This window comes from Ursus americanus, chromosome 16 (assembly GCF_024610735.1).
Source record: "Ursus americanus isolate L20-20 chromosome 16, mUrsAme1.1.p, whole genome shotgun sequence".
Classification (NCBI taxonomy): Eukaryota; Metazoa; Chordata; class Mammalia; order Carnivora; family Ursidae; genus Ursus; species Ursus americanus.
This window is the reverse complement of record NC_142142.1, coordinates 6,920,504-6,941,858: the sequence shown is the minus strand read 5'-3', so window position 1 is coordinate 6,941,858 and position 21,355 is coordinate 6,920,504. Positions and strand designations below refer to the sequence as shown.

Here is a 21,355-nt window from a genome sequence, read left to right as displayed (position 1 = left end):
ATGGTAATAATAGCTAATGTTGCCTTGGCATTTATGTCTGCTTGGAGCTTCCTGTATTTTCACTTTGCTCTTATGATGTGAGAATTTTGATTCTCACCGTTTTCTAGGTGACAAAAACGAGGCCCAGAAAGGTTAAGTAACTTGTCCGTGGTCTTACATCTATCTAGTAAGCGGTAGATTGCTAATTCAAACAACAGCCCACGTTCTTAACCACTGTGCTGACTGGCTGACCAAAGAGCTGAGCAAAAGCTGACTGAGCGATCAACTGACTAACAGCTGTGTGAAGGAGAGGCAAAGAAACGACTGGCAACAGGCCTGCCAGACGTAGTTCTTTTGGGATATGGGTTTGAAACCACAAAACTAAATGAGGGCTTCATCTGGAGGCACCACCAGTCCATTAGGGGAAAGAGATCTGATTCAGGAGCCCATTTCTTATTGCTCATTCTTTCTCTGGCAAGAGAAAGGATTGGCCAAGTCCAAGGATCTGTTCTGGCATATCCCCGGAGGTATCACTAGAGCCCAAGTGCCAGGGAGGAATACTTACTGTTGCATCTTTCAGGAATGCCTTTCCCCCAAGTATTCACACGGCTCACACCTTCATTTCACTTTCTGTTCCGATGTCGTCTCATCAGAGAGGCTTTCCCCGATCTGATCTGAGGAAGCGCTACTCTTTATCCTCTTAACCCTGCTTTATTTTTTTTCATTGTAGTTATCACCACCATAGAATAATTTGTTTGTGGTGTTTTAGTTTGTCTCTCTCCGCCAGAGTATAAGCACCAGGGATCTCGGCTCTGTTTCGTGTACTGTTGTAGCCCTGGCTCCTAGGGCATTGCTTGGCAGGTAGGTGCTCGATGTTTGTTTTTGCTTTTGGTTTTTTTTTTTTTTTTTTCAGTGAATAAATGATTTTGGAGTTTGAGACCACCTGCTTTCAAGGACTTTTATCATTTGGCCTCAGTAATGCCTCACTCTTCTTTGTCTCTATTATGTAAGCCTTCGACTCCAGACAAACTGCAGTTAGTGTTCTCTGAACAGGCCCCATATTTTATCGTTCTGTCTTTGCTCACATTTCTTTCTTCTGGTGGGCCTACAGCTCTGTCCACCCAGCTTCTAACCAGTTTCCAACGTCTACCCTTTTTGTATGGGAGGGAGATAGATAGATAGATAGATAGATAGATAGATAGATAGATAGATATCTTTATATGTATATAAAGAAGAAATTACTACTGAGTTTGTGTTGTATCTTAGGCATTTTCAAACATATGAACTCATTTAATTCAACAACTTGAGGAGATAGGCATTGCTGGATTGTAAGCTACAGGGGTATCTGTCTCGATCACTGCTCTGTTCCCAGTGCCTGGCACAGAGTAGTACAAAATAAGTGTTTTGAAATGACTGGACGGATATTTTATGGAAGGGGAAATTGAGGTTCAGAATGGTTAAGTGATTTACCCAACCTGACCCATGGCTGATGGGATGGAAATAAAGGTCTTCTGGCTTCAAATTTAGTGTTTTTTCCTAATAAATTCTACAATTAAAATCTAGCATTCTAAAATGGCCAGGTATTTGGCAGTCCTGAATGACTTCATTTTTTATGGTCATTTCAGAAAAAGTGGGAGAGTTTACTCATTTTTTTTTTTTAAGAATTTATTTGGGAGAGAGAGAGCAGAGCATGAGAGAGAGAGAGAGCACACGAGCAAGGGTGGAGTGGCAGAGGGTGAGGGAGAAGCAGACTCCCCACTGAGCAGGGAGCCCAACGTGGGGCTCGATCCCAGGACCCTGAGATCATGACTTGAGCCAAAGGCAGACACTTAATCAACTGAGCACCGAGGCACCCTGAGTTTACTTGTTTTATATAAAAATATTTCTCAAGTGGAAAAGGCCCCTTCCTATCTATGAAACATAGTATAGAGGCCAGGATAGATCTTTACTATCTGAGAAGCTAACTGAACATAAATTTCTGGAGTTCTCTGCTGATATGCAAAAGATAAGTGCTTTACTTTCATGAGAAGTCTGGGGGGGGGGAAGTGATGCTGTTGGTTGGAAAGCATAATGGAAATGCTGACAGGATGTGCTACCAGTGATCCCGGACCTACAGATTGCCTTCATTTGTGATTCATTCATTCATATTGATTCTCTTGTCTAGTAAACTTTACAGAGTAGTTCAAATGATCTAGCCCTGTGTTAGACACTGGGGAAGGTGGAAGTAGAGAAGACATTCTCCCTACCACCATATTGCTTAGAGCATAGTAGAGAAGAGAGATATGTGACTAAGTAATAACAATATAACATACAGGTTATGCAGAAAAGAAGTCTGTGTAAAGAAAGTGCTAAGTAAGCAGAGAAGAGAGAGCTAGTACTTATTTTTTTTGAAGGTTTTAGAAGAGAGGATTTTGAAATGGGCTCCAAAGCGTTTCCACAAGCATAGAGTTAGAGCTAGGTTTTAAGGATTAGTTGGTGTTTAGCAGGCCACGAAGAGGGAAAAGAGCTTTTCTGGAAAGAGCAAAGACCTAGAAACCTGAGAGCAATGTCCAAGGATGCATAAGAAAATAGTGCAAGATACTGATTCTATATAAGGTCTGCTGAGGTAAGAGGTGGCAGACGCAGCACCCAGGGCGGAGCTGTGAAGTTCAGGTCATCTGTGTTGAATGAGTTCCCCTCTTTGCCCAGTGGTGTCCAGCTGCACAAGACAATCAGCTGGGGTGCTACATGAAAATACTATACCTTGTACTTAATTGCATTTATCTCATTCTTTAATTTTTGTGTATGTTTTACAGTGTACCTAGTATCAGCACGTGAATCTTATTTATAAACCTATATGGGCAACGTATGCTCAAAATACAGTTAGAGCGTGTCATGAAAATGGTTGGAGACTACAAAGTTAGCCACCTTATAGATTTCTCTTAGGAAGGACTCTTTGGTACGGAAAACTCCAGAGGTTGGCCTTCTCTGACTCTGTGTGGTATTCTGATCTCTCCAGGGGCCTCACAGACAGGCTCAGGGTGATGAGAGGCTCATGACTTTAGAAGACTGTCTCTTGCTCGCATGTCCTCCTGGGATTTGGACACGTGAGTTATTTGGAGACTGTATCTGTACTAAGCCCTCCTTGCCAAATTCTGTGGCCTTCTACTGACAGCCTCAGTTCTCTGTACTTGCTCTTACCTTCTTCCTCACTTTGGCCTGGAGATTCTTCCCATTTTCTCTTTTGGAATGAGAAAGCAGAACGAGACTTTGAGCTTTTAGGTTCTTGAACCTTAGGGGCAAGAGGCGCTGATACCTCACCTTGACTACTGAGTGAGTGGGACACAGGGTTGCTCTCTGATAGGGATGCAGCCCATCCTGGCTTACTGTGCTCAGACTGCAGTGATGCTGGATGGCCACACCATGCTGTCAAGCCTACCTAGGGGGGTGTCTGTTTGGGTAACAGAATGATGTGTGCAGCACACGCACACAGGCGCACACACACACAGAACAACTGCCTTGAGATTTATCCTGACGTGCGGAAGCCATTATCCTCTTCGCAGTGGCTTAGCTATGTAGGGCTGACTATGCGGCGAGTCCATCCTCACTGGAGTGCGGGGCCCCCCTTACAGACCCCCTGTCTCACTTACTGTAGTGTTTAGAGCAGTGGTTTTCAGCGGGGGGCAATCTTGTGCCCCAGGGAACAGTCTGCAGTACCTGGAGACATTTTTGACAGACCAAGTGGCTGCATGCTACCCCTAGTGGCTGGACGGCGGGGATATTGTTACACAGCGTCCACTGCAGAGGACGGCCCCCACAACAAAGAATTATCCTGTCTGAAGTGTCAGCGGTGCAGACGGAGAAACCCTGGCCGAGAGTGCCTCCTGCCTGTCTCCACCGCAGGGGAAGCTGTAGCTCGAGGAGTTCCTGCACGCCAGGCGTCTATGCTCACGCTTGTATCAAGGCATCCTCCCCGTAGACAAAAGGCCCTTGTAGCCCAGCTAGCCTCAGGCCTCTCTAGCAACAAAAAAGTGGCCTTCTTTCCACTCCACATGCCAAGCAGAAAGGCCCCTTTGTGCTAGACGCAGCCGAGCGCCCTTGGCAGCAGGGGCGGGAGCGTGTTGTTCTCCGCACTTCACAGGCTGGCACTTGTCCGTCTGCCTCAGATCTGTGTGTCACTCTGCTACACCTTCGTTACCTGGCATTCCAGACCGCCGTGTACGAGCACCTTTGTCATGTCTACAAATGGGTACAGAGGCGGATACATTCCTTCTCAGGAATAAAAGGCTAATACATCCTGCTTTTCCAGCCCCGCTCTGCCATCCCTTCTTTCCCAAAGCCTAGGATTTGAACGTAACTCTTGGACATTAATTTCTTTCTTCTTTTCAATGTTTTCTAGTCTGGGAATTCAAAATTTAACCAAGCAATGACTAAGCGCCCTTTGCCTAAGCCTCTGGGATCTTGTCTTCCGGGATGCAGTCTGAGGGCACTAGACCTGCCTCACTTCCTCCCCAGGCCCCTTCCCCTTCTCACCTCCTGTGCCTCTGCAGATAGTTGAAGGAACCTCCAAAGTCTCTTGGCTTCAGAACTTCCCTCCTGAGCTCTAGTCGCTTCTTGAGGACATTGAGAGACTGGAGCATTTTTGGCCTTCAGCCTTGTTTCATGCAGGATGTCTGAGTGTCTGCTCTGCACCATGCACTGGGCTCCACTGTAGGGGAAGTAGGAGAATGAAGGGGCAGGTCCAGCCTTCCAGCTTCTGCACCTTCTGTGAGACTGACAGAAACAGCCCAAAATCTGAGTTGTTGCCACTGTGTATTTGTTTAAGGAGATTGTTGTTTCTGTTGGGGACCCACAATCAGAATGTTTCTAGAGCTCCTCACGTGGGGGTGATTATTCTTTAAGTAAATTCTTACTGATGCTACCGTATAAGAAGCTCTATTTTATTTTATTTTATTTTATTTTATTTTTTTAAAAAGATTTGTTTACTTATTTTAGAGAGAGAGAAAGAGAGTGCGGGGGAGAGGGGTAGAGGAAAGAGGAAGAGAGAATCTTCAAGCAGACTCCGTGCTGAGCGCAGAGCCCCATGTGGGGCTCAGTCTCACCACCCTGAGATCATGACCTGAGTCAGCATGAAGAGTCGGATGCTTAACCCACTGAGCCACCCAGGTGTCCCCAAAGAAGCTCTGTTTTAGAGATACTGGGGTGGGCAGTGGTGAATAGGACATAGTCCACGTCTTCAATGTTGTCTGCCTTTTAGAGGGAAATGGACAGCATTCTGATGAAAGGCAGTTTTGGGGAAAGACATGGACCTTAAGAGAAGAGGGTGAGAATCTTACCATTTCATTCTGCTTCTGAACATTTTTGGCTTCTTGCTGCTCACAGCATTAGTTTTCAGACTCGAAGAATGTACAAATTCCTTTTAAGGGAAATAACTTATCTTGGACTTACGATGCTGACTTAAATTGTTTTTGTGATAATAATTATATTTACAAACAAAATGAGGTTTAAGTTACAATTTAAAATTTGTATACCAATATAAACAAAACCAGATTGATACATTAAATGAAAGCAAACTTCAAATCCGATAAAATGGTATCTTTCTGCTGAAACTCTGTTGCTCCCAGGCTTTTTAAGGTTAGCATGCCAGTATTAGTGGGCGTCATCTGATACACATATCCTTTATGTCATGCAGCCAGCCAGCCAGCCATGAAGTAGAGAGAGAGAGAGAGCGTGAGAGCACAAGAGTACATAAAGGCTTAGAGTGAGGGTACAGAGCCACATTGCTCAAGTCCAGACATTCGCTTTACCAATTCCTAGCTGAGCAGCTTTGGGAAAGTTATATGTTTCTGTGCCTCAATTTCTTCATCTGCAAAACAGGGATAAAATGGGACCTATTTTTCACCTGGTACTTGTGAAGATTAATGAGTTACTATATATTAGGCTCCTAGAACAGTACCTGTTGTATCGTAGGTGCCATGTAAAGGACGGCATTTATTAGTATTCTCATCATTATTATAGTTCAGGATGATTTCATCCCAAATGCTGGTATGGTAGAAGAGCAAGCCCATCCCCTATAGGCCAAACAGAAAGTCCACACATACTCCTTTCATACTTGGGATTTTGTGGGAGGGGGAGATGGTAAACACATAAGCATGTGTGCAATGAGAAGGCCAATGTGACTGTGATAGTAAGGTCAGTAGCGCTTGCATCCCGGAGTCAAGGCTTTGTTTGTCTCTTCCCACAGTGTACAACTGGACCGTGGATGAGGTGGTGCAGTGGCTGATCACGTACGTGGAGCTGCCTCAATACGAGGAGACCTTCCGAAAGCTGCAGCTCAGTGGCCATGCCATGCCGAGGTCAGGAGGAGGCTGGATTCTCTCCCGCGGGGCTGTGGGGAATGGGCTGGGGTCGGCCTGCTTTCAGGTTACTCTGGCCAGTTAAGCGAGGTTCTCAGGGCAGAATCTGTAGACCCCTCCTCTTCTCGAGTCTGTTGTGCAGTTACTGTAAAGCATGACGGTCGCTTCGCGTCCATTCTCTTATTTAGTATTTCTGCCGCGCCTGGGAATAGTACTAGTAGCTGTCAGTATTGGATGCTTAGTACATGGCAGGCACTCCTATTCAGCACTTTGTCTACAGAATCTCATTTAATTCTCACATCAATCCTGTAAGTATAGATGGTGAACGTGGCTTAGTGACTTTTCCAAGATCACGTGGCTAGTTAGAGGCAAAACCGATTTGAACCCAGATCTACCCAGATCTACCCAAAGCCTGCGGTGTTTCTTTCTTCTTTGGCTGTCCCCGCAGCAGCTGCCTGTCTTATTGCCCAGGAGCCTCGGGGTCCGTTAGCCTCCCCTGAATTATCCATATATCGTGTATCTGCTCTATTAAGAAGCGGTGCGAGGCGGGCCTGACTCCCATCGGCCCCCGCCTCCTTCCCGGAATGACCCTGGCAAGGGCTGTGGTACCCTGACTCTGCCTCCTTCACAGGCACAGTGCGCCAGGGCCTGCGGTGGGAGAGGGGAAGGGATGGAGCACTGCGTGGGCTTCTTGTGATGTCAGAGTAGTGCCATGTGTCATTCGGTCATTAATCCATTTGCTTATTCATCCGACAAATATTTACTGGGTACCTGCTTTGTACCAAGCACTTGTGCTGGGTGCTGGGGGTAAAGATGCCAGCAGCCTGCGCTTGCCCTCAAAGGGCTCACGGTCTGGTAAGTGCTGATTATGTATAATCTGTCATCTTATTACGTAGGTGCATCTGGTTATGAGCTTCCACAGAGGGGAGGGGGGAAGGTGAAGCTGTTGGAATGCCCACACATTGCAGCCTCTGTCCAGCCCTACCGGAGCTGGCTGTTCCCTCCTCTGCTGCCTGCAGCCTTCTCCTCACAGCTTCTCCCTACTCTGGAGAGAGTAATAATCTTAATGTTGGCACATCCCCTTGTAGAATACTTTTCTACCTATTATTTCAGTTGATTCTCACAATTCTGGGAGGAAGGAATTACTACCCCAGCTTTTGGGTGAGCAAACTGAATTTCAAATATTTTATGATTTATCCAAACTGGTAAGTGGTGGAACTGGGGTTTGAACCAAGGGCTCCCTGGTTCTAAGTGCCCTGCTTTTTTTCACTGCATCTTCTTCTTGCCCTATGTAGTTGAAGATAGGCTTCCTGGAAATATTCAGTGTAGTTCTTTTTAATAAAACTTTGCCCATCATCTACCCCGGGCAGGGTTCTCTCCTGGGCCCTGAGGGCAAAGAAATGCATTAGACCCCATTAAATAGATGACTGACCATGAAGCTCCAGGATTTAGGTTTCTTTCTCATTATGCATGGAAATAGCAGTAGTGCCTTGTGGGTTCCTGGCTCATTCCATCTTGAAGAATAGCTGTGGCTTGGATTAAAACTCAAACATAGGATACGAAGTCCGCTCTCAGGTCATGGGCTCACTTAGCCTTCTTGTAGCTAGGACTAGATCCAAGACCAGAGCCAGCCAGGCCAGGCAGAGGGACAGAGGAAGCCAAGCTGTGGCACCTTAGTGACAGCAGGAAGTGTGGAGTCTCAGTGCATGGTGTGTGGGATGGAGTGGCAATGGTTCTCAGCCCACCACTGGGCAGCGTGGTATAATGGGAAGAATCTGGAAGATTTAAGTTCATTTCCTGCTTTTGCTGTTTACTTGCTGTGTGACTTTGGGCAAGTTACTCAACTCTAAGTCTCAGTTTTCTTATCTGTGAAGTGGAGCTAATGATAGAACTGTGTTCTTAAAGTCAGAGGACTAAATGAGGTATGTAAAGTGTCAAAACAGTATGAGATACACAGTAGTTGCTTAATAAATGTGAGATCCTTTCTCATTTCTCTCATTGCTTAGAAACAGATAATGTTCCAGTTCTTAGGTTTCTTTGACAAATAGACTGTGAAAAAGATGACACTTATTTTGATGAGTTAGGTGAAGGTCAGTGCACCTGGTTAAAGTATTCGCTTTAGAGGAACCCCAGGAACTCTCAGGCTTGTAGGAAGCATCTGATTTTATGTAAGTTGACACAGAAGGAAAATGGGCCCCAGGGAAGAGACCAAGCAGCTTATGATCAGACAAGTGAGTTGCTGATTCAACTGGGACCAGAAGCTTGATCTCTTGACCCCTTTACCCCCCATCGCAGTGTCTCACTGCCTCTCTTATAGGCGGGCTTGATTGCTTCCCAGGGCTAGAGATAGAGGTCGCTGCTCCTGTGTGCCCAGGCAGGACTGTAAATCACACAGCACGATGTCAGAGGCCTCTTTTCTACCTGGGGAGACAAAGCTATGCATCAGAAAAGAGCGCTGCCTTCATGGAGTAGGATAGTGGTAAATGCTCACGTGTGGTGCCCAGACCAGTGCACTGATAACCTTTCATATCTTTTACTTGTCTCCTCCTATACCCACTGTGTTCCATCAGAAGAGAAACAAAGTTTTTCCTGGGTCATTTTCTTGTTTACAGACCCTCTCTTATTAGAGTTATCATGGATAGTATGTTGAAGGCCATAAAAAATTACAATAATCTGACTGGGAGTAAATTGCAATGACTCAAATACAAGCTAACAAGACTAATGCAATGTTTGTCATCAGCAGGTTTATACTTAATGGCAATGGGTTAGGATTAGAGGCCCTGAGAATCACTGGGTCGTGTGGCACGACGTTTTGACCTGGGTTGGACAGGAGAATGCATTTACAAACAATGGGAGTGTGGGGACAGGTGTATAGTGGATAATCCCTGGCAGGAGAAACACAACCGAAAATTTACAGTTGGGTATGGGAATGGTCACAGATGGATATCCTCAGAGAGTAGGATTCTCAGGAGATGACGGACATGGGCAGAAGGGTGAACATATTCTTGGTAAATATGATATGTCTCTCCTTACCCCCGGTTAAAAACCACTGGCATAGACTGTGTTCTAGAGCGCGGAGGGGAGCTATCCCCAAGAGCTAGAGGTCATGGAAGTGTTCCTGGAGGAGGTGGGTAATCCTACCAGTATCCTTCCTGGTTTTACTGGCAGGAAACCGAGCCCATTCTCTTTGCCTCCACAGGCTCGCTGTGACCAACACCACCATGACAGGGACTGTGCTGAAGATGACCGACCGGAGCCATCGGCAGAAGCTGCAGCTGAAGGCCCTGGACACAGTGCTGTTTGGGCCTCCTCTCTGTGAGTCCTGTGGAGAAAAGGGCTACTGATGTGCCATGGAACCCAAGGCTTTTGGGGTGGCTAGGCTGAGGTCTTGGGTCTCCTAGGCATACCTGCAAGACAACACCTCCACTCTTTGCACTAAGAAATGAAAATATGATATGAGGTATCAAATAGTCTTATATTTTAATCCAGCCAGATGTCAAGGTCCATTCATTAGATACATTAAGAAAATACCTACTTTATGCCAGTGCTCTGCTGGACTCTAGAGGAAGATGTGGATGAATCACATTCTGCCCTAAAGGGACAAGATGAATGTTCCAGAGAGGTACACAGTGCTTCTGAGGTCCAGAGGAGGGACAGAGAAGGCATCCTAAAGAAGAGGTGGCATATGACCTCTGCCGGTAAGGATGCGTAGGGCTTTATTCTGTGCAGGTGGCAGGAGAGAACATTCTAGGTGGAAGAAACAACTGGAGCAAGAATACAAAAGCTCAAATATGAAAAGTATGCTCAGGGATAGCAAGTAACCCATAGGGTCTGAACGCCATCTAGCTGTTCCTTGCTTTTACCGTGGACCTGCAGAGTATGAGCTGATTGCTGAACATCTTGTGTCCTTGGACAGCCACAGAGGACTAAGCAGGCTTCCGTGGAATCACAGAGACACACTCAAGCCTAAGGAAGGAGTAGTCTCTTCAGCCAGCGGCTACTTGAGAGAATTAGGTAGTTCAGTTCCTGAAGATCTGCAAGGTGGGAATGGCCAGCCCTGCCATCCTTTTCCTTATTCTAAGTGCACTCTGGGAGAACAAAAGTGGTAAGATTTCTTCACCAAGCAGGATCCTAGGGCCCACTTCCTGCCCTTCTTGCACTATTGGCATCAGTTGGAGCAGGCTATAGAACCAAGAACCAGTCCAGAGAAGCAGCTGGCAGGCAGAATCGGAGACTGTAGAACATTTTCCCATCTGTGCATTTGGCCTGACACGTGCCCAGGCTGATGTCTCAGTAGAGGTGGGTGGGTCTGTACTTTTTTTGTTTTTTAAATTTTTAATAAATTTTATTTTTAAGAGTAGTTCTAGGTTTGCATCAAAATTGAGTGAAAGTACACAGATTTCCCATATGGCCCTGCCCCCATACATGCATAGCCTCCCCCATGGTTAGCAGCCCCCCCAGTGGTACCTTTGTAACAACTGATGAACCTACACTGACACAGACTCAGAGTCCACACTTGACATTGGAGTTGACTCTTGGTGTCGCACAGTCTATGGGTTTGGACAAACGTATAATGACATGTATCTACTGTCATTATAGTTTTGTATAGGCTGGTTTCACTGCCCTAAAGATCCTCTGTGCCCCACCTATATATCCCTCCCCGCCAACCCCTGACAACCACTTGTCTTTTTTTTTTTTTTTTTTTTTTTACTTCCCTGTAGTTTTCTCTTTTCCAGAAGATCTGTGTCTTTTGAAAATGTGAAACAAAGCAACATGGGAGAAGACTATTTTTTTTCTTTTCCTTTTCCTTTTTCTTTTTCTTCTTCTCTTTCTTGCTTGTTTTTCTTTCTTTCTTTCTGGTCTTAGGACACAATTTTGCTTACCATTCATTTATAAGTTTTGAATAAATGACACAATGAATGGCTCTAGCCTTTATGTGAGGCCCACCCTCTGTACTGAGCAAAGGCCTTTCATTCACTAACATTTATTGAGCAACTACTGTGTACCAGTATAAATGACAGGGTCCCTGCTCTCAAGAAGTTCCATCTAGGGGCACCTGGGTGGCTCATTGGTTAAGCATCTGCCTTCGGCTCAGGTCATGATCCCAAGGTCCTGGGATTGAGTCCTGTGTCAGGCTCCTTGCTCAGCCAGGAGCCTGCTTCTCCCTCTGCCTCCTGCTCCCCCTGCTTGTGTGCTCTCTCACGCGCGCACTCTCTCTCTCTCTCTGATGAATAAATAAAATCTTAAAAATAACTTCCATCTAAATGGAGATAGACATATCAACAATAGAGTAAATGATCAATAAATACAGCTATCGTGGAAATTTTCCAGAGTTCAGCTGGAAGCACAAAATAGGGACAAGTTTTCAGTTTGAGTCCAGGAAGCTTTATGGAGAAGATCACTCTTGAGATGGGAAGGAGCTTTATCAGGCTATTCCCGTGAACAGCTTACACCCCTGTCTTTGCATACACCGGCAAGAACACTTGCACGAGAAGAATCAAACCCAGCAGTAAAAGCTAAGCTACTTCTGCAGCTCTCCTCTGTTCCCCGCCAGGAAGGGGAGGCCTTTAGCAGCCCGAAAGCCTTCTTTAGTCTTCTGAGACGTGTCATAAGACTGTTACTGTTCTGTATCAAAATAGGATTTGCCATATCTGAAAGGGTGCATTAGAAACTGCAGGTTAAATTAGGCAAGGATTCTACCCGGAAAGATCAGCTGGGGCTGGAGAACATGGGAACCAGAGTCCTAGGTGCAGGGTGATGGGTCCAAGGGGTCAGAGCCAGCAAGAAGGGCTAGTATAGCAGGTTAGACTGATACCAGGACGGGAGGGGTATTTTCTCCTAGGCTACCTTCAGATGGCCGATAGCTTACATGTGACCTAATGTACGGGAGTCAGAGGGCAGCAGAAGACAGTGTTAGATGTACCCTTTCAGATATGGTAAATCCTATTTTGATACACAACAGTAACAGTCTGATGATATGTCTCAGAAGACTAAAGAAGGCTTTCGACGTAGGCAAAAGAAGACACTTCACACCCACTAGGATAGGTACCTTAAAAACAAAAACAAAGAAACAAAAAGTGGAAAATAACTAGTATTGGCGAGGGTGTGGAGAAATTAGAATCTTCGTCTGTTTCTAATGATAATGGAAGATGATTCAGCTGCTGTGGAACACAGTGCGGTTGTTCCTCAGCAAGTTAAACATAGAGTTACCAGACAGCCCAGGAATGCACCCAAGGAATTGAAAACAAGCACTCAAACTAGTCCATGCACGCATATTCATAGCAGCACTGTTCACAGTGGTCAAAAGGTGGAAACAACCCAAATGTTCATCAGTGGACAAACGGCCAAGTAAGTGGTAGCACATACAGATACAGTGGACTGTTACCCAGCCACAGAAAGGAATGAAATTCTAATACACGCCACAGCATGGGTGAACCTGGAAAGCATGCTAAGTGAAAGAAGATAGACGTAAAAGGTTACCTATGGTATGATTCCATTTATATGAAATATCCAGAATAGATACATCCATAGAGACAGAAGACGGGTGGCTGGCAGAGACCGAAGGAAGTGAGAAATGGGGAGGGACTGCTAGTGGGTATAGGGTTTCTTTTGGGGTAATGATAATGTTTTCAAATTAGTTGTGCTGATGGTTGCTCAACCTTGTAAATTTGATAAAACCCCTGAATTGCACATTTGTTATTTTTATTTTTAATTTGTTAGATTGATTTATTTGAGAGAGAGAGAGCATGAGCAGGGAGAGGGGCAGAGGGAGAGAGAGAAGCAGACTCCCTGCCGAGCAAGGAGCCCGATGTGGGGCCAATCGCAGGCCCCCAGGATCATGACCTGAGCGGAAGGCAGACGCTCAACCAACTGAGCCACCCAGGTGTCCCTATTTTAATTTGTTTTGAAAAAATTTATTTATTTTAGAGACAGAGAACACGCATGCGTGGGGAGAGGCAGAGGGAGAGAGAGAATCTCAAGCAGACTCCATGCTGAGTGTGGGACCCGAGGCGGAGCTCAATCCCAGGACCGTGAGATATGACCTGAGCAGAAAGAGTCGGACGCTTAACGATCTGAGCCACCCAGGCGCCCCTGAATTGTAGATTTTAAAAGAGTGAATGTTAGGGTATATGAATTATATCTCAGTGATAATAAAACATGTAGAACTTGATTTTTTGTAACTCTTAGACTTCCATTTAGAGAACTTCTTATAAAATTTAGGAAAGTAAAGTACTTTGGTTTCTTTTCCAAATTTCTACTCGTTGTGTGACCTTGTATAGGTCGGTTTTCTCAGGATGTGTTTTCTGATTTGTATTATGAAACAATTGAGCTAAAGGATCTTTGATTCCTTTCAGGTGAACATTCTATGGTTTTTGAGAGGAAACCCTTTGATTGATAACTGTCCTGGTAAAAGGGTACAAGACAGGAAGTGTGTTCCTTCTGCTGCTGTCTGTATCCTGTACTTTTAGGCATCGGTCCTTGGCCTTTGCCTTATCAAGTGACCTTCGGCAATTCAGTTCTCCTAGATTTCAGTTTCTTTATTTGTGCTTGGTCATTAAGGCTCTTACTGGCTCCCTCCTTCAAGGACTCCGATAGAGCTGGGTGTTCTCCTGGGAGCTGAGGTTTTGGAATCCAGTAGCTGTCCTGATGGCAAATACTGTTTTTATACTTTCCTACTGATGGCTTGTTAAGGAAAATTTTTGAAATTGCCAGATGGAAGCTGAGGAAAATACTAGGTAGCTCTTTGCCAGGAGACTTCTGCAACGATGAAGCCGTGTGCGGTGGGTGCCTGCAAAGAATCCCTTATCTGTGTCCCTCCAGCTCTGTTTTCCCACGTGAGCGTGGGCTAAAGTCCCTACTTCACTGCTGCTCCCTGTCCAACCCCACGCAGGACTTAGCATGACGGCCGGTGGTTCGGCACCAAGGGTGAGTTCTTAAGGCTCACCAGAAGGCAGGCCGCAGATAAACACCCCAGAGAAGCCGGGCCAGATACAGCTAGCTGCCAGCCATGGCTACCTTGCCTAGCCTTAATGAAAATCCTGCCATCCGTCGAAGCTTGAGAAATCGCAAATCAAAGGATTGTTGTGCAGTAGCCAGGAAGGTCTGCTGAGTGATCAGGGTCCCTCTGTCCCCAGCTGCCTCCGAGCTTGGGAAGGGGGAAGAAGGATCAGACCGGCTCAGCACAGAGCGCCTCAGGGCCCATTTTGCGGCAGTAGAAGGCCTCCCGGTCGTCCCACCGTGGCCGCAGCAGAGTCTGCTCCACGGCGGAGTTGGCTCTAGGCTTGCAAGTCTGTGCGGGGCTCTCCCAACGGTGCCGTGGGCAGGGTCAGGTGTGCTCCGACACTCGAAGTCCCGAGGCAGCGTGCAGCGGGGCCTCCGCCGATGCCTCCCTGGGGCAGCAGAGCATTCGCTGAGGGGGCTTTGCCTCCTCTGCAGGTGATTTCTCAGAGAGATGGAGGCTCAGGCAATGAGGTGAGTTTTTAGAGGTCGTTCAGCTCTTAAATGGCGGAGCCATGGCTCAGACCCAGTTTGTGGCTTATATTTCAGTGTTTTTTGTACTATGTTGTCTCGTCCTCCACTTCTGGGAGAGCAAGCAAGACAGACTATAAAGAATTCCGTTTGAAATCAAGCAACCTGGCTCTATCATTCAGTGGCTTTGTGACCTTGGGTACATTCGCAAAGTTCCCTATGTCCTAATTTCCCCTAAATAAACGGTAGCTACTGTTTTGAGTGTGTGCCTACTGTGGTTAATCCTGGGCTAGGGGCTGGTATGGCCTTTGAGCTGTTAGCAGGGGTATGGGGAAGGGTGCGAGAGAGGCCTGCAGAGTAGTTGTTGGGGTGGGGGGCGTGGAGAGGAGGGCAGGCGTACACCTTGTCTTCCTTCCTCAGAAGTCATGCCCTGGAAGTGGGAGTGGGTCCTCTCCAGCAAAGCTTGTTTTCTTCTCTGTCAGCTCTATCCTTACGCTCTTTTTCTTTTTTTTTTCAACTCACTTTTCAAGCCTTCTCCAGGATGCCTTTCCAGCCTCTTCCCAGGCATATTCAACCCTTCCCTCTTACTTTCCTCTGGGATCCTATAATCCTTTGTACCTGCCTTTTTTTTTTTTTTTTTAATTACAGTCTCTTTTCCTGTTACCCTTTAAATGGGGAACTCCTTGACGGTAGAAACAGCTTTGTTCATCTGTCGTCATAACTCAGCATATGGCCCAGCAATGAGCAGGTGTCAGGAAACGTACACTAAAAGTTTTACAGAAGGAGGCTGGGCCTCTTCGGGGCTATAGGACAGGGGCGGTGGGAGAAGAGTCTGGCCCAGCGTGGTAGCGGGGTGAGTACCATGGAGTGTCTTCTGTGGACTGGTGAGTCTGCTAAAGTGCTGTTTGGGCTATAACCAGAAAGCAGGAGGAACAGGTCTTCCAGGTTAACCACACATCTCAGCACAGAAGGCTGTGTAAATGACCAAAGAAACTCCTAGCACATTATTTTGGTGGTAAGGGATGAACAGGTGTGTCTGTCAGGGGCAGAGGTATTGTGGGCAGTGGAGAAGGTGGTGAGACTAGATTGGGAGAGGGGATTCTTCTAGAAAGTGATAATGACTGGAGGCTCACTTTCTCAAAGCTAACTGTACCCTGAAAATTCTCACCATTACTCCTGCCTCTGTTAACATTTGTTTATACCCTCCTCCTTTGCCTCAGGCCTGATTGTATTAACAGTTGACCTCATTTTGCAGCACTCAGGCTGGGAATTCTGCCACCCTCTGGCTCCCCAGGTCCTAGCCAGCTTTCCTGGTTAGCTCTGTTCACCTAGCCAGCCACTCTGGCTCTCAGGAAAGCTCCGCTGTTTGTCTGCCTGCGGTCCGTCTGGCCTGGCTGAGCTCACTGGGGGTGGGGTGGGTTCTGAGAGCGGAGCCTGTAGAGGAGCTGTCAGGCCAGCTAGCCGTACTCTCCTTGTCCTTTCACACGCACTTGGTATTGTACCCCCTTTCCTGCTAAAACCTGCCTTCTTTCCTTTCCACCTTTGCTGAGCACCTGGTCTGGTCAGACTCTGTGCTTAAGTACGGGGCCATAGACAGAAGTCTTGTGTGCTGGGCCTGAGGAACTCACAGACTAACAGAAGGCGACCAGCATGAAAGCTGAGAAACACACAAGGGAGTCCCTGAGATAGCAGTGTAGATAACCCATATTTACCTGTCCAAAGAGTGGGTCGGTCAGGGAATCGTAGTCGGAGGAGAAGGAATGGAAACATCTCTGTAGACTGTAGTGGGCTGGGCAGGTGTTAGGAAGTGAAGAATGGGAGTGGAATTATGATGGGGAGAAGTACATCGTTAGTAAGGCATGGATTAGATTCTTCTTTTTTCTTCTTTTTCTGATATAACGGTTTATAGATTCTGTATTAGGGTTCTTCAGAGAAACATAACCTGGGTGGATGGATAGATAGGTAGATAGACAGACAGATATATATAAGGAGGTTTATTATAGGAATTGGCTCACATGATGATGGAGGCCAAGAAGTTCCATGATCTGCCGTCTGCCTCCAGAGAACCAGGAAAGCCAGTGGTACTATTCAGTCTGAGTTCGAAGGCCTGAGAACCAGGAGGGCTGGTGATGTAGGTCCGGGTCAAAGGCCAGAGAATCAGGGGCTGCTGCTATAAGTCCCAGTCTGAGTCCCAAGACCCGACAAGCAAGAGGCTGATATAAGAGGGCAGAGAGTGAATTCATCCTTCCTCCGCCTTCTGCTTCTATTCAGGCTCTCAGTGGCCTGAGGATGATTGAATGACATGCACTCGCATTAGTAAAGACAGTCTTCTTTACTCAGTCTACCGATTGAAATACTAATCTGTTATGAAGGCAACCTCACAGACACACCCAGAAAGCTCTCTTGGCATCCCTTAGCCCAGTCAAGTTGACACATAACATCACAGATTCCCTTAGGACTGTGGGGTTCAGTCCAGGGATCCACCGAAGGGACCTGATAATTCTCACCTCTTCTTCCAGCTTTAAACTTCTCTTCTTTAAACTCCGCATCCACATTCTTAATTACCTAATGGAAATGTCCATCTGAAGATTTCCAGAACACCTCAAAGCACTCTCATTCATAACTGCACTTGATCTCGTTAGTAATTGTGTGACAGTGCGTTTCAGAGCAGAGGAAGGAGAGATCCGGGTGGGGCAGAGGCAGGCAGAGAAGCCAGACTCCCTAAGACTCAGTGCAGGGTGCTTCTTTTGATGGCTCAAGAATTCGTCCACATGAGGCCTTCGGTTTAACCTTACAGGCCTGGCCATTTAGCCTTTGGATATTTACTGTCCTAATGGCAATGCCACGGTCCGCTCCTAGGGTGTTCTTTGGGAGAAAAACTCAGATTTTGGAACTCTTACAGCCACACTCAGGCTAGACTGGGGGATCATCTCCCTAGTGAGCGATGTTTGCATGTAACAAAGCAGAAGTAATCCCTGCTACACCAGTAGGAAAGTTATAATGAGAGAGTGGGGTGTAGCAGAAAGACCATGCAGTCAAGCAAGTCTGGATCCGAGTCCTAGCTCTGTCACTCTTCATGAACGAACTCCAGCAAGGCAGTGCTCCCATGGAGCTTCAGTGTTCTGGTCTGTAGAGTGGGAATACAAATACCCTGCCTCCTAGAGTTGCTGCAAGAATCCGAACTGGTGGATATAAATAAGTGCCTGATACATTATGTATCTTCTCTATTTCCCTTCCTTTCCTGTGTGGGTTAAGGAGAAAGAGATATAGTACTTGAAACTTATCAGTTAAGATTCAATTCCACGGATATTTACTGAACCTGTCTGTGAGCTGGCCAGCACTGTGCTGGGCGCTGGTATATGGACGAGTGATGACCACCAGCGGCCACAGAGTCAATCAGCCACATCAGGCTCATTTTCTTCCTGCCAAGCTTGGTAGCTCATGGGATGGGACAGGCAGGATCTCTGAGCTCTAGCCGTGCATTTGACAAGGCAGAAGGGTGCATGGAGTGGATGCTTGTATTTAAATGGAGTTAAAACTGGTTGAAGAGATCCAGAGGGTACTGATAGGTAGAACAGTATTACCTTGGGGGGGGGGGTGACTGTCAGATCCTATCCTTGGCCTTGGTCATTCAGTATTTGTATTCATGACATGGGTGAGAATATGAAGTTGGAAAAAGTAATAGGCTCTTGTTCCACATTGATCTGGACAAGGTAGGGTAGGGACCGAATAGAATAGCTAGGTGCCCAAACTGCACGCCCGCCTTTAGCATTTTGAAGTGATGGAGGTCATAGGGGGCGGGTGCTGGTTTCACAGAGTCTTGTTTGAACAGAAGGACCTCTGACTTTTGGTAAGAATGTAAAGGGGGTGCTGGAGTTGGGAACCCGTGGCAACCTCTGGTAGAGGCTGTGTAGGGGGCCTGTGTGTTCCAGAAAGAAAGGCAGCTCACTGTGCTGCAGACATATCTCTTCTTGGGACCTGAAAGGCAGGAGAGTGAAGACTTGCCTATGGTTGGAAGGGTCGGCCTGCCTGGAGGCTAGAGGACAGCCACCAGTGGACCCTCAGTTTTCTCTGTGAAAGTGTGGCATCAACATGTAAAGGACATGGCTGCCACCCCGCTCCTCATACGTCCCCTCCCTTGGATGGAAATAGGATGTGCTAATCTGTCTTTGATCCCACACCCATCCCCATGTCCTGCTGCTCGGCTTTCGGTCAGGAACTATGAATATAACCCATTTGTCAAACGGCCTCAGCTTCACATGGTTTCCAGCTACCTGTGTTTCTTCCTGCTGTCTAGAGCCTGCTTTAACTTGGTGGCTCCACCTGGGTCCTTTTGGAGTCACATCAACCCCTTATCCTTACCAGGCACTGGGATCCTGTCAGTCCTGCTTCCCCCCCTCAACCTGAGAGTACCCTGCTGTGCACAGGAGGCCACTCCCTCTTCTCTTCCTGCGCTGGCTGGCTCGCACACCTGCGGCTCCTCTGAGCCCACTGCTCCTCCATCCCAAGTTGAGAACAACCCAGGCAGGGGCCACCGTAGCAGCCCTGCTCTCCTTGTGGTATCTCTTCAGCTCTCCTGCGCCGTGGCTCAGAGCCCAGATCTGGTAGGCTGGGAACAATGGTAGGCTCCGGGAGTGGCCCTCTTCTGCTTGGCTCAGTTCTCAGGACATGGCTTTTGTACTTATCTCCTGGTATTGTTCCTTGTTCGGCTTTTCGGTTTTGCTCTGAACCCCAGCCACCAGTCCGTGGCCACATTGCCGCCAGGCGTTCCCCGTCTCTTCCTGGCACGCGCAGTGTCTTCTATATTCCAGCCTCTTGATGTTCCTCCTGTCCTACCTGGTCCCTGCATTGAGCCCACAGCCTAGAAATGCTCTTCCGCGGATGCGACTTGCAGACCTTTACCTGATCTGGGCTCTGTATCTTGTACCTGGAAGCGCCGAGTTGTGCAAGAGAAGCAGCTCCTGCAGGAACTTCACTCCCACAGCCAGGCTTCAAGCTCTAGTGATATCCCTTTATACTGTCACCAACGTCCCCTTCTCCCCACTCTAGCGCTCGAGCATTGCTTATCCCGTAAGACAGAAGCCACTGGGTGTGGGCACGTGGGCTCCTCGTAGGCCAGGGGTAGCTGGGATGTCCCGAGAAGACGCTCGGTTTTGAGGGAAGTATGATTTAATAAGCTTCCTATACTGCTCTCGGGCTGCTCTCATCTTTTCCAAAGTAGGCTGAGGACTTCCTGTACTAGTGTGTGGCACACGTGTGTCTAAGAAGAGAAACTAACTCGTCTGGAGCGGGAAGGCTTCGTGCAGGAGGGGCTGCAGTGGAGTCTGCAAGGCTGAGTGTGCAGTGGGCAGCCTGTCTCACCAAGGCTTCCTCTTCGGCAGTGACCCGCCATAATCACCTCAAGGACTTCATGCTGGTGGTGTCTATCGTTATCGGTGTGGGCGGCTGCTGGTTCGCCTACATCCAGAACCGTTACTCAAAGGAGCACATGAAGAAGATGATGAAGGATCTGGAGGGGTTACACCGAGCTGAGCAGAGTCTGCACGACCTTCAGGAAAGGTAAGGCCCTTCCCCTTCCCCGTAGCCGTGGTGCCGACAGCTCTTGGGAGCCTCCTGTTTCCACCTGGGTTGTGGCCCATCTCGCCCCTGAGACGTGCTGACGTGGCTGCCTAGGCCGTGCCATATTTCCAGGGCTGCTTCGGGACTGTCAGTTCCCGCCTTTGCTCTTGCACAGGCAAATGTTCCTCCCCAGGGCAGAAGCTTATTTCTGTCAGAGATCCTCTGGTTGGATGGCCTGCCCCTTCGGTCCTTCTTCCTGCATCTGAACTGTTACCCTTCCCCTAGAAATAGACATAATGAACTGTTCCTCACTGTTCCCCAAAGAAACCTCACAAATCTGTCTTCCTAATACTTGTAGCTCTTTCTTGAATGGAATCTAAATCTCCTAAGTACTCACTTGTTATGTGACTTTGGGTAAATCCCCTTCCTCTTCTGGGACTTAGTTCCTCATCGGTAACATGAGGGGGTTGAACTAATGGCCTTCTGTTTAAACAAAACATGGCTTAAAGACTATTGTAGGAGATCTAGCTGTGAAAAGAAGCTGTCAGTCAGTCAACCTGAGTACTTTCCGACATCTAGGAACAAGGTCTGTGCTGGAAATCGGAAGGAATTCACTGCTCCGGGGGCAACAAAGCTCACACACATATGAAGGAGCAGTGCGCACGCCCGTAGTGCAGTGACTTGTGCCCACTGATGGCGTGAGGACTCTAGGAACAGGAAGGGCACAGAGGCAGGAGATGAGTGGATGTGGACTCCAGAAGGCGACCTTGAAAGATGGGTAGGGGGTCCTGGTAGTTAAGGTTGAACATATATAGAGTGAGGCCAGATCCCTGGCACCTTAAACTCACATGGAGAAGTTTTTGTAAGATGCAAAAGGCAATAGAGCATTAATGCAGGTATTTGGTGCTTTGCTTTGTTTTGTTTTGATGTTGTTTTTAAAAGATTTTATTTATTTATTTGAGAGAGCGAGAGAGCACAAGCAGGGGGAGCGGCAGAGGGAGAGGGAGAAGCAG

General features: G+C 47.3%; 1 protein-coding gene across 4 annotated transcripts in view; it reads left to right on the top strand.

The window, feature by feature from the left end:
- Window positions 1–21,355, top strand: part of STIM1 (stromal interaction molecule 1) — a 187,052-nt gene that overhangs the window by 144,421 nt on the left and 21,276 nt on the right. For all 4 annotated transcript variants that reach the window (XM_045782817.2, XM_087868097.1, XM_045782818.2 and 1 more), the window contains exons 4-6: window positions 6,203–6,314; window positions 9,514–9,629; window positions 20,165–20,342. In XM_045782817.2, the coding sequence (XP_045638773.2) occupies window positions 6,203–6,314; window positions 9,514–9,629; window positions 20,165–20,342 (406 nt within the window). The remainder of the gene's footprint in view (window positions 1–6,202; window positions 6,315–9,513; window positions 9,630–20,164; window positions 20,343–21,355) is intronic.